This window comes from Enhydra lutris, unplaced genomic scaffold, assembly GCF_002288905.1.
Source record: "Enhydra lutris kenyoni isolate GAN:26980312 unplaced genomic scaffold, ASM228890v2 scaffoldscaffold46, whole genome shotgun sequence".
In the NCBI taxonomy this organism is placed as follows: Eukaryota; Metazoa; Chordata; class Mammalia; order Carnivora; family Mustelidae; genus Enhydra; species Enhydra lutris.
In genome coordinates, this window is record NW_019154130.1 from 5,235,520 (window position 1) to 5,256,138 (window position 20,619).

General features: G+C 60.4%; 1 protein-coding gene across 2 annotated transcripts in view; it reads right to left on the reverse strand.

Moving 5' to 3' along the window:
- Positions 1 to 20,127, reverse strand: part of LOC111156550 (huntingtin interacting protein 1 related) — a 29,217-nt gene extending 9,090 nt beyond the window's left edge. For both annotated transcript variants that reach the window (XM_022517525.1, XM_022517526.1), the window contains exons 1-16: positions 19,954 to 20,127; positions 6,873 to 6,936; positions 6,236 to 6,378; positions 5,948 to 6,004; positions 4,845 to 4,925; positions 4,379 to 4,455; positions 4,077 to 4,138; positions 2,156 to 2,296; positions 1,455 to 1,512; positions 1,283 to 1,358; positions 976 to 1,116; positions 814 to 875; positions 667 to 739; positions 401 to 584; positions 231 to 319; positions 26 to 142 (exon numbers count right to left, since the gene is read on the reverse strand). In XM_022517525.1, coding sequence (XP_022373233.1) covers positions 26 to 142; positions 231 to 319; positions 401 to 584; positions 667 to 739; positions 814 to 875; positions 976 to 1,116; positions 1,283 to 1,358; positions 1,455 to 1,512; positions 2,156 to 2,296; positions 4,077 to 4,138; positions 4,379 to 4,455; positions 4,845 to 4,925; positions 5,948 to 6,004; positions 6,236 to 6,378; positions 6,873 to 6,936; positions 19,954 to 20,046 — 1,518 coding nt within the window. In that variant the 5' untranslated portion in view covers positions 20,047 to 20,127. The remainder of the gene's footprint in view (positions 1 to 25; positions 143 to 230; positions 320 to 400; positions 585 to 666; positions 740 to 813; positions 876 to 975; positions 1,117 to 1,282; positions 1,359 to 1,454; positions 1,513 to 2,155; positions 2,297 to 4,076; positions 4,139 to 4,378; positions 4,456 to 4,844; positions 4,926 to 5,947; positions 6,005 to 6,235; positions 6,379 to 6,872; positions 6,937 to 19,953) is intronic.
- Positions 20,128 to 20,619: the final 492 nt, after the last annotated feature.

Below are 20,619 nucleotides of genomic sequence, written 5' to 3' on the forward strand. Positions count from 1 at the left end.
GGCGCCTGCTCACACACGCGCACACCTTCATCTCTGACTCCCGTTTCACTTGCTCCATCTGGAAAGCCAGCTGCTCCTTCACCCGTGCCACCTCCTCCTGGCTCTGCTGCGTCACCGTCAGCTGCTTGGCCGTGTCCGCGTTCTGCAGGGGCAGGGGACAGACGCCTGCTCGGGCACCGCTGGGGGCCGCACGCAGTCCTGTGACCCGCCCCGCCCACGCCCCCACCGACCTTCCTGAGCAGCTCGGCGTGCGTGCCGATGAGCTCGCTGTGCTTCTCCTTGAGCTTGTGGTAGCGCGCCTCGATGGTGCTGGCCTTCTCTGCAGGGGACACGAGAGGCTGTGGTCCCCGCCCCCCCGCCGCCCCCCGCCGGCGCCCCGAGCCCCGCGCCGCTCACGCACTCTCGGCCTCCTCGCGCAGGCCCTGGTTGCGCTCGCCTTCCCGCTGGGCGGCCCGCAGCTGGGCCAGCTCGTGGCGGAGCTGCTCGTTGTCCACCAGCGCCTTCTGCTTCTGCTTCCGCTGCTCCTCCAGCTCGGCCTCCAACGCGTTCACCTGGCCCTTCAGCTGCGAGACGTAGCGCTGGGCCTGCACAGCAGAGGGCCGGCCTCGTGGGGGCGCTGCCGGCGGGGGCAGGGAAGGGGGGGCACACCGCCAGCCGCGCGCTCACCTCCAGCTTGATCTTCTCCAGCTCCCCGCGGAGCATCTCCACCTCCCTCTTCAGGCTCTCGATCTGCACGTCCCTGGGGACAGACGGCCTTCAAGCTCAGCCCTGACCCCGCCGGGCCCCCACCGCAGGCGGCGCCAGGGCCCTCACCGATCGTCCTTCAAGGAGCCATTGGGGGGTCCAAACGTCTGGTCGAAGAGGTCAGCCACCACCTGCCACACAAACACGGTGACGCACTGCCAGCCCCCGAGGCCCACCAGGCCAGGGGAGGCAAGGGCAGGGGCAGAGGGCATTAGACAGAGGGGGCCTCACCGCAGGCTCCCCAGCCGGGGGCCCCATGCTGATCTCGATGAGATTCTCCGGCTCCTCGTCCTCGGGGGCCTCCTCGGGGATCACCACCACCGGCTTGATGTGCTCAGCCAGGGCCGAGGCCCGCAGGAAGTTGGGCGGTCCCTGGTGTGTGGGGGGTCGATGTGCGGGAGCTGCTCGCAGCCCCGCAGGAGGCCCCGCAGAAAGCCCCCTCGGTTGTCCCCAGAGCCCACGGGGCCCCACCAGGTACCCGGGGTCCTCCGAGCGCCCAGGGAGGGAGCAAGGCTGCAGCCTGGGGGAGCGCGGGTACCTCAGGCAGCCGCGGGATCTGGATGAGCCGCTTGAAGTAGAGCATGTCCGAGGCTCTGCGGAAGAAGTTTCTGAGGCTGTGAGGCAGGGGAAGGGAGGTCACGGTGGAGCCAGGCCTGGCTGGGCAGCCCCGACTCCCGAGGCCCCAGAGCCTCCCCCTGCCCGGGCTGTACCTGTGAAACTGCTCGTGGAACCGGTCCCTGTGGCCTTGCAGGGTGTCAGCCGGGAGACCTGAGGGCAGTGATGTTTGACGGGACTTCCCCTCGACCCCCTGTTCCCGTGCCCACCCTGTTCCGCCACCTTCTAGAACCCGGCAGAGAGGAACGTGAACTCCGACAGAGGCAAGGGGCGCGTGACCGTCGGCATTCTGACCGGGCTGGCCGGCGGGCGCGCCGCAGGGTCGCTTCGGGACTCGAGCCTGGGCGGAGAGCGCGCCGAGAGCTCACACCCCCGGGGCCGGGGGTTCTGAGTGGGATGTGGGGACCGAGACCACCTCGGAGGGTCCACCCGGGCCAAGCCCCTATGAACATGAAGCGGGAGACACGGGCCCCCTTGGGCCTGCCACGCCAGCCCCCAGAGGACGTGCGGCACCACTTGCGGCCGCCCCTGCGGAGAAGCGCGCCCCTCTCTGCGCTAAATCCTTGTGCTGGAAAACAGTGATTTCCTGTCACAGCTGTGCTGTTCTGTTCACGGATAATGAATGTATTATTGCTACACTTAATTAGTAAATATGTCTAACATGTCTCGATTTTCGTCTCTGCTGCAATACACGTCCGCTGCCTAAGCTGCCCAAGCGCAGCCCTGTGTGCCCCTGGCTGAACCTGGGGGGCAGGGGAGGCTCCCGGTCGGCTGCGGGGGGGCGGGGGGGACTCACAGGCGTGCAGCTTGAACAGGAGCTTCACGGTGTAGTGGTAGAGGTGGCTGCAGTCCTGGATGACCTGGATGAGGGGCGCCAGGCGGCACTGGCCCGAGGACATCTGGGACACAGCAATGGCCGTGTTGAGCTGCCGGAACACTGCCAACAGAGGTGGAGGGAGGAGCGTGCGCGTGGGGAGCCGTGCAGATGCCGGGACGGCCACGGTGGAAACGGCGGCAGAGTGCGGGCCGCACGCCATCGTCTCCGCGCATCGTCAGAACCACCCGGCGGGCGGCAGCCCGGGTTCCTGCCACGCCAGTCCTGGCTGGGCAGGACGGCTCTGCCCGGGGTCCTTGGACACCAAAACGCTCTCCACTGCTAGTATGGGAGCCCCTGGTGCTGTGGCCGCCCCGGAGGGAGCCCCAGAGCCCCCACTGCCTAGGGCGACAGCAGCTTTGAGCAAACAGAACACAGCGTGGCTGGCATGTCCCCGACAGCGCCGACATAGCGTGTCCTAGCCAAGGGGCTTGGGCGACGGGGGACTCAGGTGATCGTGTGCCCATGGGCCTCAAGGTCAGGGAAAGGAGGCGGCTGAAGGCTGTACGGCCAAGTGCCTCCTCTTAACGGCAGTCGAGAGAGAGGTCAGTTCCACAAACCCCAAGTGACCCCAAAACCTCATTTGCACCCAGGGTCAGTCTCCCCCGTCCCGGGACAATCAAGCTTTTCATTGCATCAGCCAAGTGGGAGGGAAAGGGACAAACACGAAGCTGCCCCCACCGCACTCGGTCTCTTCGCCAGAGCCCAGAGAGAAACAACAATGGAGAGACCACACACCAGGGAGGCCCACACACGACACAGACACCAGGACTCTTCCAGAATGCTGGGCCCCAAGCTCTGGGGTCCTCTGCCCACCTGGCCTAGAGTGGGACCATTTGCAAACCTCCACAGTGACACAAGAATGCCCGGGAGGGAAGGGAGGAGTTCTTCAACCAGCGAAGGACAGTCCTTCTCCTTCCTAAACCTTCGTGTGTCAAGTCACATACACGTTCCCGTAAAAACCGAGACACACCTGAAATACCATTTCGGGTTCGTATAAGGACAAAGCCATCCATTTCTCCACTGAGGGGCATTCAGGATGGTTCCGTTAAAACGGCATGGTGGGGAACGCCCTGGCACCCTTTCCTGGGGGAGACGCCGGCCGGTGGACTACTAGGGGTACCCCTTTCCTTGGAGCTTCCTCAAGACATCAGTGTCCCCAGGGGTGGGGGACCTGCCTGGGGGTTTTCTCTACCTTCCCTCATGGGGACGGCTGTGAGAGGCACGGCCCATCTCTGCCGCTCACGGGCTGGCAGCCATGCTCCCCGGCAGGACCTGGGCTCCCCTGGGTGCAGCTCTGAGCCCAGACCCATCTCTAAGTCCTGATTTTCCCTTAAAAAGGCATGTGCTCCTCCTTCTCCTACAAAGAGCCCTGAGTCACCCAACAGGCCATCCTGACGCTGCCGCCCAGAACAACTGCGTCTGTGGCCCTGAGAGGGGGAGCCCTCGGAGGTTTCCTGTCCGCTGGCTGGGTCCCTGGGCTGGGAAGTCCGACATGACTCACAGCCCTTTTATAGCAGCAAACAGGCAAGATGACCCAAAGCAGCTCTCTCCTGGGTGGGTTCTGCAGATGCCAGAGGCCGGGGGAAGGGGGGAGCCTGGCTCAGGAACTGGAAGCCACACTGTGACGTGACCCAGACACACCCTGGGGCCTCGCACCCTGCAGGGGCACTGACTGCCTCTGTGTCCTGGGGGCTCCTGGGGGCCCCGTTACGCACTCCTGGCAGGGGCGCGGCCAGCCTAGGGCACGGCTAGTTGGCGGGGCTCAGTTCTCATCCGGCTGTGGGCCCTGAGCAAGCACACTGGACCTGGGCGGGCTGGGCGTGCCCCTCGCCTGGCGTACCTGATTCAGAAAGCCGCAGCTCGCAGTCCATATAGTCAAACATCTCCACGGTGAGCTGGAAGCTACAAAGGGGAAAGTGGGGGCCTGAACGGAGGGGCTGGGGACTCGCCCCATGAAACCCGCCCCCCCAGGTGGGAGGAGGGAGCACAGTTGACCCACACACCTCTGCAGGGACAGCCATCCCTCAGCCCAGGACGCCCGATTCCAAGGAAACCCCAGGCCTCTGGTTCAGCCTCAGAGCTCCGAGGCTCGGGACCCCTGCCCCAGCTGCCCACTGCGGAGCACCCACCCGTGGGACTCACATGTTGTTAACGTCAGTCCCAGCTGTCTTCTCCAGCACCTCGTCTGTCACCTCCAGGCCTGCGGGAAACTGGGGGTGCTACAAAGAGGACACCCCACTCAGGTGAGGCCCAGGCAGAGCCCAGCCCAGAGCTGGTTCTGGCTTCCGAGGACAGGAGGCCGGAGAGGTCCCCATCTGCCCTGGGCACTGGCTGAGGGCACCCTGGGCCGTGGGTGACTGGGGAGACCAGGAAGGGAAGCAGGGGCCGTCCAGCCAGGGCAGGAGACTGTCCAGAGCCCAGGGCAAGGCTGACACCTCCAGCATCGGTGGGAAATGCCCCAAGGTGTGCGGACTCTCGCGGCACCCCGGGCACCCCATGTTTCTCCTCAGGTCAAGACCGGGATGTAGGGGATCCTGCTTCCAGGGACATCTCAGAGATCAAAGCCCAGGGTCCCCCCCTCCAGCCCCACAACTCCCGAGGAAACTACCTTGAGGTGGAAGGAGATTTTGGTCAGCAGGAGTTTAGTGTAAACATTCACCAGCTGCCCGTAGCGGTCATGCAAATGTCCCTGCAGAGGGAGGAAGCCAGGGTGAGGCCCTGTTGCCCCCAGAATGTGCCCACAAATCCTACAGGACCTGGACACGCTTTGGGGCAAGCGAGACTGTGGAGGTGGGAGGGGAAAGGGAGCCGGCTTGGTGTCCTTCCTTCACCCACCGCACAGACGGGACATGCCCGCGCGGGTACGGCCCGCCCCGCCTAAGGACCTCCACCGACCCTCCTCTTTGTCTCCAGCTCTTTAATTTTTTTAAGAAATCTTACTCCTAGTCCTTCTTGCCAAAGAAACTCTCGTTGAGGAGGGCTCTCTGTCCAGGGCAGCAGGCCAGCTCTGAGCTGGGACACTTCATTAAAACACTGGTGGCGGTCAGGGAGGCCCATTCTGCCGGGGCCATGCACATATCCTCCCGGCTGCCTCCCCGTCACCTCCCACACCGTGTTTCCTGTGTTCACACCGGCTGGGCCCGTGTCCGCAAACAGCACCACAGACACTGTTTTCTTTACCTCAAGGGACATCATGGAACATGGCCATTCACACCCGGTCCCGATTCCCTGAGGGTCTGGGAGTGGATCTTACGGTGCGAGCTCCTGGGCTCTCAGTTACTGTGAGGACTCTCCTGGGGGTTTTTCTGAACCCAATTCCCAATCCTGAGACTCTAACACAGCCAGTCTTGGTGGGGGACAAGGAGTCTGCACCCCCGGCGCTGGCCGTAACCGCCAGTCAGACACTCAGACTCGGGCGTCGCCACATTTCCCAGCTCCGGGGGGCCGCAGGGCTGGTGAGTGTGTGTGTGTGGCAGGAGGGCCCGGCAGGTAGGCGAGGCTCCCCCTACGACATTTCCCTTTCACACGGTCGCCCCAGGGGCACCGTAACTGCCGCTCAAGGGACAGGAGGGAAGGGACGCCCATCTGCGGGGAGCGTCCATTCGCTTGGCCCCACGTGCAGGGGACGGAACCCCAAGCAGGATGGAGGCCGGACTCTCTGGACGGTGCCCCAGGGAAGGTGCTCAGGCCCCCGCGCGCTCCCCCACCTACCCACAGATCGCCGATCTCCCGAATGTTGCTCCGATGACGCTGGCAGTCTTGCAGCACCTGCGGCACGAGGGAGGAGGAGGCCAGTCCTGCACGGGCGGGGTCCCGACAGAGGAACCCCCCCACCCCATGCTAGCTGGCCCTCTGAGAGCGGGGAAGGACGGGCCTTCAAAGGGACACTGTTCCGCCTCCCTGGAGTGCCGGCCTGTTCAGGCAGCAGCAGATGGGGGGCCCAGGAGACCTGACCCCCGCGCCCCACCGCCCCGGGACCAGCGGACAGTGGCTACTCACATTCGGGTGTCCGTCTCGGAGCACCTTGTGGAGGACGTGGCAGAACTTCCAGCTGAGGATGGAGCTACTGGGGAGTGGCAGACCAATGGCGTAGGACCAGAAGGTGAAGGCCCCCTTCTCATGGTGAGTGCCCAGAATGATGCCTACCAGGGTTAAGGTCAAGTGCAGGAGGCAGAGACTCAAGTGTGGGGAAGGCTGGGGGATGCCCAGCGAGCACAGCTCGGTGATGCAGGAGGAAGGCTAGCCCCTCACCACAGCCACTCGGCAGCTTCTCCCCACATCTGCCTCTTTGCGTGTCTGCCAGAGTTCACCGAAAGCTATGGTTTTCTGCCAAGGTCAAGAAAATGGGCAAGGTCAAGCCTCAGGAATTTAACCAGGCCCTACAGCCCACGATAAATGGTGTTTCCCAGATGGGATTCAGAATGTGCAGGAAGCAGAGCAAGTCTGGTCCAGGCCTCTGTCTCCACGAGAGCACACCAGACAAAGCTCTGGGGGCCGGCCACCGGCAGCGCCCCCTGCCCCCAACTCACTTCCCACCAAGTCCAGAGACCATGCAGGGTGGACCCACGCCTGCCTCACACTGTCCGCCCCTCCCCCGGCCAGAGGGACAACGGCCGCTGGAGGCAGGGAAGGATACGCCGGGCATGCTTCTCCTTCACGGGGGCCTCCTGGGTGTTGATGGCTTTGCTGATGCTGATGGCCTGGGAGGGGACAGAGGAGGCAGAGGTCAGAGACCCACCAGGATGACTTCCCCAGAAGGCACATAGGACAGATTCTTCGGCCAGTGGAAAGCAGAGGAAATGGCCATTCTCTCAACCTAAGGTAACCAGAGCTCAGAAGACTTATTTTTGTGAACTTATGTATTTACTGAGAAAGAATGAGTATAAGCAGGGGGAGGGGCAGAGGGAGAGGGAGAAGCAGGCTCCCGGCTGAGCAAGGAGCACAGACTCGATCCCAGGACCCCTGGATCATGACCTGAGCTGAAGGCGGACATTTAACCGACTGAGCCACCCAGGCTCCCCGGAAGACTTTTCTTTCATTTGTTATGTGCAGCTCAAAGGGAGCCAAGAGCTGGTGCCAAAAAGCCATTAGGAGCCTCCAGGGGGCTGGGAAGCAAGGACAGAAGCCAGCTGGTAGCCGCAGGAGGCTCACTTGGGAGGGCACCTGCGTGCGTTTAGCTCCTCCCAGAAGGTGAGCGCCCCCCACCCCTTGCGGCCCCAGGGCAGCATCCAGTCAGCCTCCACCCGGTCCCTCCCGAGCCCTTAGGACACTCCATGAAGACAGGTGTCAGACTCCCACCCCCCACATTACTGGGGGGCAAGGCCACATAACCACCCCATGGAGAACCAGGCCAAACCCAAGTCCTGCGGCCCGTCTGCCACACAGGCCACCTCCCTCCTGGGTGAGGACTCAGCACGCGCCCTGAAGCAGACAGCGACGGAGGCCCGACTGGGGGCGGCGGGAAGCGGGGGCATCCACTACCATACTTACAGGCCCCACCTGGGCCCTGAGCAGGCAGCCAACTCATTCCCAGCAGAGGTCCTCACCCACCTCCACCTGCCGGGTCCCGTCTCCTCCCCCTCAGCTAAATGGCTTCCTGGATGGGGCTGCTCCCTCGCCAAAGGTCCCCGGCGCCCACTGCCCTCTCTGGCCCTACTCACCCAGGAACCAGAGCCGGCCCTGGGCTGACCCGAGGCTGTGTTTTTATTTTTTTATTTTTATTTTATTTCTCCACCTGTGGGCAAGCAGATAAGCCTCTGGGCACCTGCCTGGCATGGGGCGGGGACACAAGCCTGTGTGGATGGAGGGGAGCTGCCCGGGCCACTGGTGGAAGGGAGAGTAGGTTCTTGGCAAAGGCAGACGCAATTCCAGCCCAGCCGGCACTCCCATCCCCCATGGGTCCTATCACTGGGGCCCACCCCAGCCTGCCCCCCTGGCCATGCAACACCTGCGACAGGCTGAGCAAGGGTCGGGGGTGCCGTGTGCACCCACCCTGCAGCCCAGGACCCCAGCCTACAGGTCAGGGCCTGGTCAACAGCACGCATGTGTATGTTGGCCCGACTGGGGCAGGAGTGGGGAGGGGGCAGGGCAGAGGGAGCCCCAAGGAGCAGCCCTGATGCTCTCTTCTTAGCCTGGAAGCCGCCATGCAATCTGCCCCCAGCACCTACACAGTGTAACTGCCCGGCCTGGTGAGGAGGCAATGTCACTCACGAACAGGTCTACTATGAGCCGACCTTGGGGCTACTTGGCAAGGCTGGGAGACTTCCTCTGTCAGGAAGAAAGCAACCCTACAGGAGTGAAAGCAGTCCTCTCTGAGCAGACATGCGGCTTCGGAACCCCGCACAGCGCCCCCTCCCCTCCGCCCCCACTCGCCCACAGTAGCCCCATCGCAGGGATACAGGAGTACCGGGGCTGCAGCAGACCCCACAGCGGACCCCTGGGGGCCACTCCTGCCATCCCATCCCACGGTCCACAGAGAACCTCAGACAGGCTCTGGCTTCTTTATTCCCGAAGGCTCAGCAAGGGAGGCTCCCTTGGCCATGTTTGCCAACCCTCCGCCAGCACAGCCTCCCTGAGCAGCCGCGGGAGAGGGGTGGAGCCCAGACCTCACTTGTCCCCACCCCCTGTAATAACCACGCCCCTGGCGGGCAGAGCTCATCCCCAACAGCAGTGATGACGGTGATGATCCCCAACTGTCATTTCCTGGGTGACTACCCCGTGCCAGGCACAGGCAACACGCCCCCAGCAGCAGCCCTAGGAAGTGGCCACAAGCCCACTCTCCTGATGAGAAAACCGAGGTACAGAGAGGTTAGGTGTCCTGTCCTAGCAGCTCCTAAGGGCTAGGCCAGGTCCGGCAGACTGCTGTCATTAGCGAGTCTGCCGTCGGCGCCCCAGGCAACTCCCTTCCCTGCAGGCACAGAGCCGGGAGGGGCAGGCAGAGGGGGCCAGGCCTCCCCCGCAGCCAGCAGCCAGAGAGAACTGTCTCTGGGGTATGTAACTCCATCCCCCAGCTGCCCTGACACCTGAGCTGGCTCTTCTGATGACGGCCACCTGGTCCAGCCTGATCCGGAAGATTCCGGGCGAGAGAAGAGCCCAAGCTACCCATGCAGAACAGGATGGGGAGGCCCATGCGGTGTCTTCTGCCTGAGTCCTGCAGCGGACCCCAGCAAGGGGGTTCGGTATTTACTGCTCTGCCTCCTGGAGGCCCCCCTTCCTCCTCCGGGGCCTTGCCGCTGGAGAGCAGATGCAAAGACACACCCTAAAGGAATGGGCTGGCTAGGGCCCAGTAAGGGAGGGAGGGGAGTGGCGGGGAAGGCGCCTTTTCCTCTGAGCAGGGAGGAGGCCGAGAGGAGAGCGCAGGAAGGAGGCCACAAGCAGCTCTGGCAGCAGGAGCCAAGAGTGTGTGGCCGAGCTGAAGGTGGGGTGCCTGGGTGAGGCCATCCGCCCCCAGCCTTACCTACAGGTCACTAAACACAGCCTCTACTTCATCGCTGGTCCAAAGGCAGAGAAGCACCGGCCCCCTCCCCCGCTACCCCCTCTGGGTCTCTGCTCCTCGGCCCCCTCTCTGCTACCACCCTAGAGCAGTCTTCCCTGATTAAAACTTCTCCGTGGACTTGGCAACTTGGCAGCCCCTGTTCTGTCATCCACCCTACCCCCAAGGTCAACAACGTGGGGGAAGGGCCCTGGTGACTCCGGTAGCTGCTGTACCCCGCAGCCCCTAAATGGTGCCTGGCACATGGAGAGCAGGCTCCGGGGCCCCAGTGAGATGTGGGGACTTGGGTCTGTGGCAGGATCTGAGCAGCAGCTCCTTCCTCCCCGGGCTGCCTGCTCCCCGTGATGGCTGCAGGAACAGGGTCCCCCCTGGGGCGGGAACACGGCCCCGTTGTGTGCAGGGCAGCAGATGTGTGGGTCGGGAAGCCTCACAAGGAGGCACAGTGTTCACACACAGGGCGTCTGTGCACACTCCACAGGGCCCTGCTCTTCCTACCAGGCTCGGCAGCCAAGCCTCGTCCCAGGAGGGGATGTCAGGCCCCGGGGACGCTCTAGCTTGTCCTGAGTGGGCTGCAGGAGTGGGGAGAGCGTCAGTGTTCTTCTCTTTGGTGCTGGGATGAACCGATGCTGGGCGACTGTGACACAGCTCGGCACTGAGAGTGGACAGTCTTGAGGCAGCTCTGATAGTCAGCAACACAGATTGGGTCCACACAGCATGGTGCCCTTACAACAGGCTGACAGGTGGCTGGCGGGGGCAGGGGCATTACTGAAGGATAAGGGGGAGTCAGAGGGGAGCCCAGTACCACCATCAGGGTGCTTTCCAGCCTGCCGGACTGAAAAAAGGCTTCTTTCTGCCCTGGGACAGCTCCCCAGGCCAGAACTACCCCAGCAGCTCTGACAACAGCCCATTAATCCCTCCCCGCTGGCAGGCTCAGTCGCTAGGGAGAGAGGCAGCTCTGAGTGGAATGGACTGATGACGGGCCTGTGTGTCTGGGTGGAAAACCCAGAGCTGGAGAGAAGGGTCCTGGGTGGGAGGAAGGACAGGTGGTGACCAGTTTGGGACTCCTGGGGAAGAGGGGAGGCAGTTCCCACTGGACCTTCCCATGGTCAGGATGGGGGGGGCAGCTCCTCCCGCTGCAGGAAAACAGGACAAGAACAACAATGGGGAGTGCCAGGGCAGCTGTGAGACCCCAGAAATGCCCAGGGGGACTTCGATGTGAGCCAGAGGGTCTGCAGAGACGGGTCTCTACGTGGCGAGCGTGAGACAATAAACCACTTCACGGCATTTGGGCCACTGCCGCCCCTTCTGCACTGGAAAAAGCCGACAAGGCCACACCCCAGGCCCTGGGCAGCCACCTCCCTACCTCCAAGAGTCTGTACTTTGTTTCACCCGGTGCCCGGATGGGGAGTGGCCTGACTTTCTGAAGGACAGAGGTGAGAAAGGCGCTGGGGTTGGCCAGAGGCCAAGGGATGGAAGGCTCCAGCAGGGTCTGGAGACACCATCCGAATTGGAGGCACGGGGAAGCTTCGAGCCACAACCGCGGCAAACGGGGCTCCATAACCTGATTATAAAAGGATTTCTATCAAGTTCAGCCACGGGTCAAGCAGCACGTCAAGCACTCCATCACTACTGCTCATTTAATCCCCAAAGTCTCCCTAGGGGGAGGCAGATGAGGAAATGGAGGCTCAGGGAAGGTAATCACTCGCCCAAGGTCATAATGATGAAACGCTGACCAAGGCCTTGCTCCCTCAGACACCGGTCTAAGTGCTTTGCATATTGACTCCACCCTCCCCCAAGCACGAGGACAGGGAAGCTGCCCTGCGCAGGACGCCATCCTCTCCGCCACCACTGGGGCCGGGAGGAGGGAGGCTGGGTCATCCTCCTTTGCCCTGCCGCAGGAACCCATCAGCCCCTCGGCCGCCCCCGCTCCAGGAGGACCTGGCCCGGCTCCAGGTCAGGAAGCACATTGTGGATCAGGGATTCGTTCTGACCTCAGGTAAGAACAGCACCGGGGCAGCGAGGCAAAGCTCATGGGCCTCGGCATGGCTCCCCACTCCCCTGAACAAGGGCATCCAACTCTGGACTGACCTTCATCTCCACTTACCCTGGCTCTCTCCCAGGGCAGCTTCTGTCCTGCAGCCAGGAAAAGTGAAGCATGAGGAGACCATCCAAGGACCAGGCTGGCCAGAGCCACCAATGGCACCGTCCCCGGAGGAGCAACTGGCAGGGACACACACCTGAAGGCATCCCAGCAGGTGCCGATGTGGGCTAGAGAAGGCCCGTAGGGCAGCCGGGCCCAGCTGGATCCACAGCAGGTGGTACCCAAGAGGCTGGGTGCCCCGTGCAGACTGCAGGAGCAGGGCCTCAGGGCGCAGGCCTGGTCAGCGAAGCCGGACGACCAAGTCTGGAAGTTGCCTTTGGCAGCTGCTCACTGCAACACAGTGCCTGCCCCGGCGGCCATGGGCCTTCACAGAAAGCAAAGGGGGCCCTGGGAAGTTTGGGAAGAGCCCCATAGTCAGGCAGGGCAGGGGGGAGGAGGACAGAGAGGACAGAGCGAGAGTATGGGCATCTCATGGAGTCACTGGTTCTCAGCCCAATGCTCACCAACACCCGGTATATGGTTCTGGAAACCCACAGCCCTTGGCAAGGAGCTAAGTGAGCGGCTGTCCTCTGGGTGACCAGACATTCGAAAAACCCCTCTGTTAGGAGTCCCTGCACGGGGGCTCAAGGACAGGTCCTCTCACCCATCCCCCATCAGCGAGGTTACAGCACACACGCCAGCCTGCGGACACCAGGCGCCTCGTCCCGGATCACGGGCGGCCTCTGCTGCAGAAACTTCCCCCTTCCAGACAGAGGCTTCCTCGTGTGGGAAGCAGGAATGAAAAACCCTGGGTCCTCCAGAACGCAAACATGCACGCCGCGTGTCCACAACACCTCGCTGGGTTCCAGCCACATGTTCCTCCCTTTCCTTCCTCACAGGGCAAGTCAGGTCCCACCTCCAGGCACATCTCCCATCACCCAGCTCTGAACTGAAATGTTCCCTCCCGGAGGGTCTTCCCACCCGCCCAGGAGGACGGAGAGCATCCTCTGTTCACTCCTCCCAGAACGTTTAGGATCCAAAACCATCTGTTTGCCACTTACTCTCGGCTTCTACCTTTGACCCCCAAACAGATGTGCGCAGTACAAGGGACCCTATGAGTCTTCTGCTCCCCACTGCGTCTCCAGTCCCCAAACTGTGCCTGGCAGTCAATAAATCTTTATTGGATGAGTCAGAGTGAACACTTGAATGAACAAAAGCTCTTTCACACATACGTTCTGGTTAAATTCAAGGCCGTGAGTGTCTTTTTTTCCAGCTAATAATTTAACCACTAGTTACCTAGTAAAAGCAACTATAAAACATTTTTTTATTCTGAAAATCCTGAAGTGAATCAGACTTAAGCTTCCTTGTGCCGTTATCAGGACACTTAACAGAGGCACCCAACGGGGACAAAAACGTCCTTCAAAGAGCCGAGGTACAGCGACAGGCAGCGTTTCCAAAGCAATGTGTGAAGGACAGAGAGACCTCGCTCAAAAGCGGCTGCCATCTCGCCAGCCCCTGCTGGAAGCAAACACAGGATTTCTAAAGCTGAGGAGGTGCTGGGATGCGGTCACATGCAAAGCGGGGAGGTGCCCTGCAGCTCCCGGATTCCGCAGACGGGAAGTCAGCGGAGCAGGGCTGGTCCTACCCCAATTCCTTCCACAGCCGTCTCTCCCCACGCGTGCGCCCCAGTCCACACTCAGCCTGGGCTCCGCCACCATCCTGTTTATGAAACTGGGGGGACTGGTCGACGCCTACACCCCGTCCAGTGGCAGGGCAGGCGGGAGCCAGGGAAGGATCCCGCCTTTCCCCAGGATGCAGCTAACGCGTGGCAGCCGGACCCAAAGCCACTTCTCCCCGGGCCTCTGCAGGTGACACACGGAGACAAAGATGACGCACCCCCGAGTCCCGCCTCCACAGGCTGCTTCTGGACAGACAGGGAGCCAGTGGGGCCCTCTGGTGATATCACTCCACAGACCTGTCTGTCCCACAAGTCAGGGGCTGAGTCACCCCCGGGGCAGACGGACCTACTGCCGCCTGAGGATTGTGATTATTTCAAAAAGAGAAACAAACCAATCCTGCCTGGCCTGAACTTCTGTTCACGAGCTCAGTCTTCTCTGCAGTGGGTGCTGGTGGGGGGGGGGGGTCTCCCAGGCCTCACCAGGTGGCTGTGTCCAAGGAGGGAGAGCCGCGAGCCCTAAGGCATCCACAAAGTGTGTCCCCCGAGCCATGTGCTCCGAGGGGCTAAGGCACCAGAAGGACCAACAAGATCCTGAGGATCTCGGGGTTCAGGGAGTAGGACTTCGGGATTCAGAGCGAGAAGCAATGCCATCCTTCCCCATGCGCAAGCGCATAGATGGCCACATCTAATGGACCAGCTGCCGTGTACCGGGGGGAAAGGGATGATGCCTTCACAAACGAGGTGATACCTGAGTCCACCTGGAAGTCAAGTGGAGGGGAAGGGCACCGCCAACAGTGAGGCCCGGCTGGCAGAGGCATCTCTACTCTTCGGGCCAAGTGTCTCAGGTTAGCAGACTGGGTTTCCCTGAGCCTCGGCCAACAGGCCTAGACTCCAGAGTTTCCACTGCGAGCTGTGGGAAGGAGCAAATGAGCGCCCAGTTGGGTTTCATTCACAACTGGACCCGCCTGGGGCTGGCTGGGACACTGGGCTGGGGACAAGAAGTGACCTGCTGGCTTCCCCCCAACCTCCCTAGGGTGTCCCTGGAAGCAGGGGCCTGCAGCCCTGGAGAAGGGGGAGTGCTTGGAGAGCATGAGCTCCTGTGGGCTCCTCCTCCCAGGAAGGGGATGTCCCCCCACTTTCCTGCTTCTCTCCCAGACCGCCCTTTCTTCCCCTTTACAGACAGCTAAACTAGGCGCACAGGGACAGAATCCAACAGGGACAGGATTTCGATTTCTTTCCGTCCAACCTGCTTTTCCGTACACAAGGCAACAGCTAACGACACCCAGTGTTTCCTCCGCACTAGGCGGTCCCGCAAAACCTCACAGCCCCTCCCCAGGAGTCTGGCTCTGACCTCCTCCGCCACAGCACCCCTGGCCCCCTCACCCCTCTCTCATCTCCTTCATGGAGACGGAAACTCCTGGAGAGGACAAGAGTGGTCTCTACCTTCCTGTGGCACAGCCCAAAGCACCAGGCCAGCCATGCAACCAACGACCCTCAGGAACGTGCCGGGGGGCAAGCGTACACCAAGGATGGGAAGGGCAGGACTGGCAGCCCCAGCCCCACCCAGGCCGACCGGCCACCTGACACCCAGAGAGCAGAGGAAGATTCTGGGGGATTCTGGTGGCTTGGGGAGTTAGGAAGTCAGCCACCTGCTTGGGCATCACCAAGTGAAGGGCGTCTGGTGCCCTGGCAGGAAACGGCGGTGACCACGGTGGAAAGGGCACAGCTCACCACCCAGGACCCACCCCAGGTGACTCGGGCCTTGGCTCACCTCTGTTCTTCAGCCAACCGGTCTGTACCAGGTGCCAGGTACCATGCCTGAATGTGGGGACCTCATGCCCTCCCACACAACCATGGGGGGACCCAGTGGGGTTGGGGGGTGGGGAGTGCTCTCTGCCCACCACATGGTTTCAGTCTCTTCCCAAACTCGGAGGCCAGGGGAAATTTTTTTGGTAAACATTTACAGGATGCCCAGAAAGGGTCGGTGACTTGGGGAGTGTTAGAACACCACGGCGTTTATAGGGAATAATGAAGACACAAAGGTGGGTGTAGGTAAACCCGGTCAGAGGAGACTCTGTGGACAGGGTGACGGGCACCCGCGGGACAGGAAGTCAGGGCAGAAGGGCCAGCACGTCACATATGGGAGTCGGAAGGAATACTGAATTTGGGGGAATGGTTCTCAAACCCAAACTCAAGGTCCCAAACACACGTTTGTGTCCTGTGGGGCGCCTTCAAGGAGACTCCCTGGTTAGGGGACTCAAACAACAAAACAAACAAAAAACCACTGCCTGGGGCTTATCTAGGCCCAATCACTCCTAATCTCCAGCACCTTCACTCGGACACGTTAAAGACACCCCCCAGGTGATTCTATCACCAGGCGGGCCACGGGGCTCCGCGCACCTGATGCGTGAGCCCAGACAGATGTACGCTTGTTAAACACATGACACATGGAAGACTCAGGAGGAAAAAAACGTAGAAGATCCCATTACTAATTTTTGCAGCGATTACATACTGAAGGGTTAGAATTTGGGAACGCTGGGGTCAGCAAAATACATGGTTAGGATGACCCCCACCTGTGTCTGCGTGTTTGCCCTGTGGCTACAGGGAAATCTCAAATTACACATGAGCCGTGTGTTCCGTTTCTACGGGCCAGTGTCGCTCTAACGTGAGCCAGCGCTGACAAGTCCCGGACGTCAAAAAACATTACTCTTCAGAACATATCGATTCCCCGGAGGGTGCTGAAGGGATGGGTCACTGACCGGGAAAACGGGCCCTATGAACTGTTTTCGACCTGCTCTGCCCTCCTCACCCCTGCACGGGGGGGGGGGGGGGTCCTCCTCAATGGAAAACCCCTAACACCTGGGTAGTCTCGCCTCTCTAATGAGCGCCCGCCCACTGGGCTTGGCTCCCTGAGCAGCGCAGCCCCCTCTCTGTCCTGGCCTGAAAAAAAAAAAAAAAAGCTTTCGGGTTCGGTGTCTCTATCTTGCAGAGGAAACCGAGCCGGAGAAGCACAAATACTCCTAGATAAGGAAAAAGCAAGTCTGACATTCAGCATTTCCACGACTCCTATCTGCTGAGTCCTCATCTGTGATATGCCTCAAAGATGGTCTCTGCTCTAGTTGAAGTCTGGAAAGAGCTCTCAGATGGTAAAGCTTGTGGGGGGTGGGGAAGAAGGGAGAGCGACGGCTGGCTACCTGCAGAGCACAGAGCACCGGACCGGGCGTTTTGTACTCTGGGTGTATCAGCCGCCTAGGACCGCTGCAACAGCTCACCTCAAACTGAGCACCTTCAACCAACACACACTGCGATCACCTTACGGTTCGGAGATCAGAAGCCCAAGACCGGTCTTCCGGAGGTGCCAGCAGTGCGTCATGTCTTTCTAGAGGCTCCACGGACAACTCCATTCCTTGCCTTCTCCACCGTCTACGGGACGTCCACCTTCTTTGCTGAAGGGCCCCTTTTCCCACCTCAAAGCCAGTTCCTCCTTGCAGACCACTCCTCTGACCTCACCACAGGTTAAAGGCCCTAGGAATACACTGGGCCCACCTGACGTTTCCAGGAGAATCGGCCTATTTTAAGGTCAGCTGATTGGCATTTTCTTACCAAGTATGATAAAGTATTCACAGGTTCCAGGAATTAGGATGGGGCCATCTTTGAGGGCCCGCCTGTCACACAGTGTTTCTCTGTACCTCAGAGCAGCCATTGGGGGCAGGTGGAATGAATCTCTGTTTTTACAGGTGAGGAAACAGACTCAGGAGTTAAGCAACTTGCCCAAGGGCACAGGCTAGCAGCACTCAGGTCCACCTGCCTGTAAGCCATTCCCATGACACACCATCTTTTTTTTAACGGTATGGCTAGTTTTGGGTTCAAAATGCAAATATAATGTATTCTACAGCATTCTGTACTCAGAATGTTACAACAATGAAAAGTCAACACTACTGTGTCATCTCCATTTTGAAAAGGGGTTTTATCACCAAAAGGACCAAAGTCGTGGGGAAGAACAGACCAACTTTCCAGAGGCCCCCTCTGGGATTACACAAACACACCATGCAACCATCCCAAGGACCGGTTACACAAAGGAAGCGTGACTGCTCTCCCTTAGCACTCCTGACTGGGGTAAGGAATGGACCTTTGCAAAAACGGGGTGTGGCCTGCCGAGAAAACTAATGTGGAAGTATTCCCCCCCCCCAACTCCCCCAGCTCTGGATCCAGGAGCCCAAGGAGAAAGGCGAGGCTGAATGATACCAAGGACAAGTTCTAAAGCAAGCCAAAGTGCACCGCCTGCAACACAGGGCACAGTAGTCAACGTGAAGACAGAAGCAGTGTATTCCGAAGGGAAGATGGGTCCGAGAATTGGATGTGCTATTTTCTGTAAGTAGCAGCCTCAGCTCTCTGGGTCCTTTCCACCAATGCGACCTCACTGGCAACTCACTAGATATTTCTGGGAGCGAGCTAATTAAATATTAACGATGTACAAAATCTTTATCCTCCATCCCTCAATAAGTCATTCTGAAGACAAGCAAATCTAGAGGCTGAACCCAAACCCCATCTATCCAGAAAAAAGGGGGGGACGGTTAGGGATGGTAAATCCTATGAGATTCACCTGTTACAAAGTTATTCATTATCAAGTAACCCTCTGAGCCCTGTAGAAAAACCCAACTAGAAAAACAAAACCAAGCAAAAAAAAAAAAACCCCACACCTGTTTGTTTACCAAACCAACCACTAAAATGTATGGATCTAGATCAGAGATACTTTGTCTTTCATATTAAAGAAGGTCGCCCTTGATTTATAATAGAACAGTAAGATTAGTGAAACGGGCCCTTTAAATTTCATCTCTATGTATCAATCAGACCTCTTTATACCTCCTCAAAAGCGGGGGGGGGGGGGGGGGGAGGGACACACCCCCCCCTAAAAACAGTGAATAAAGCTCTGACAACACCCAGATTCTCTCTGCCAACTAAATTTTCCTCTCCATCCTTGCAATCTCCTGCCACAATTAATTATGTATTAATGCCTTTAAATTAAATGCCACATTTGTTTTGATGATGGGCTATCCAAGCTGAAAATAGGCCAGATGAGGAGGATCACGAGGACAAATTAATAATTTTCAGGTGGGTTGGTTCCAACCCTTGGCTTTCATAAAGCCCCGGTGTTCCAAAATTTCATTTTCGTTTTCACTGCTAATGGTAAGTACAAAGGTTAAGAGGTCCCCTTGAGTTTTCCTTATTTCAAAATGAAAGCTATTGTAGATAACTCAGTTTGAAAGCAACCGCGGAAGTCACTGCTATGGGCAGTGACAGGTGGGAAGGAACTTGCTACAGCAAGCCGCCACAAATGTCACCACCATTCCGCTTCAGACAGGAGGGGTCCTTTCGGCTTCCTTTATTTCTAAAGTAAAATTGTTCTGCTATTTCGGTCTTGGGTGACCTACTCTGGCAAACAACCGAGCGCGCTCTCCCCTCCCCCCAGGCAGACGAACACCTTAATAGTTGTAAAATAAAAAGGAACAGAAAACTAGAGGCAGAGCGGCGACTGTGATCTGTGTTCTCGGCAGGAACACATGCACCAACACACACCCGCGCCATTGCTGAATTTTCAAAATAACCTTCCCAGGATAGGCGCGTGGGAAGCGCAGGAAGGGAGCCCGAGGAAGTTTCTGTCTGTCAAGCGCCCGTGTTTAATAAGGGGGTGTGAACCTATTTATACGTGGGCCAGCGCTCAGGCAAACGAGTCTGGCTACATACGTGAAACTTTTCGCCCGGCGTATAATAAGATATTGTGCGGCCCTGGAAAACAGCTCCGGCGAAGAGGAAACTGGGAGTTTCCTTCAAGGAAACGCTCTGCTTCCCCGAGGTGGGAGCGTTTTTCGCAGGGCCTGGAAGGTGGTGGCAGGAGCCCGGCTGCTCGGGCCGGGGAGGGACGGCGCGGCCGGGACAGAGGAATCTAGGCAGGCCCCGCCGGGAGGCGCACCTAGGCCCGGGCACACCTGACCCCACCTGGCTCATCACTGCATCCTCCCCCGCCCCGCACCTGGGTCGCCCGCCACCTCGCTCCCGGGCCACCTCTGTCCCCTCCGCCTGGGTCGCCCGCCACCTCGCCCCCTCCCGGCGACCTCAGCCCCCTCCTCCTGGGTCGCCATCCACCTCGGCCTCCCGGCCACCTTCGCTCCCCCTCCACCTCGCTCCCGGGTCACCTCGGTCCCCTCCACCTGGGTCGCCCGTCGCCTCGTTCCCAAGCCACCCGCCTCCCCCCACACCCCGGCACCCCGCCACCTCAGTCCCCCGGCGGCCTCTCGGTCCCGTCACCCGCGCGCGCTCTTCCGGTTCACCTGCGCGCGGGGCGGCTCGGGGGGGCGGCGGCCCGGGCGCAAGGTGGCCGGTGGCGGCCGGAGCCCAGGAGCCGAGGAGGCGGGCGCCGGCCAGGCCCCGAGGGGCGCCCCCCGCCCGCCCGCGGCCCCGCCGCTCGCCTGGGTCTTGTCGAACTGCTCGCGCTCGGCCTCCAGGCTATGGCCGGGCCTGCGGCTCAGCACCCGCGCCGGCACGCTCTTGATGCTGTTCATCTTGCCGCAGCCGCTCGCGCTCCCGGCTCGGCTCCGCGCGACTGAGCGTCACCGCTGCCCGCCCCAGCCTAGGCACCGCGAGGCCGCCGCACAGCGCCCGGCCGCCCCGCCCCTGCGCGCGGGGGCGGGGGGGAACCTCCCCCTCGGCCGCCCCGCCCCCGCCCCGGGCCCGCCCCTCGCTGGGCGGAGCCCCGGCCGAGGTTCCCAGCCCCTCCACACCTCTGCCTACCTCCCTGGGCCAAGTCTCTTGCCCACCTCCACACCCCGGACGCACGAAGTCCTTTCTACACCAGAGGAGGATCTGGCTAACTGGAGAAAACTTGGCCTCAATGAATTTGAACAATAGAATCACAACTAGACTTTTTTTTTTTTCCTTTTTAGTCTTAGTTTATGTGTGAAAATGAATACAAGTAAGCCGTCCCCTTTGCGCATCTCTAACCTAACAGCAGCTCTCTTCCACGCGGGGCGGTGGGATGAATCTTCGGAGGCTGCAGGCTCCGCATGCGGACACCTTGCCAGAGCCGAGGCACTGCGAGGGGAAAGAGGACAGGCAGGGCCCGGACAACCTGCACA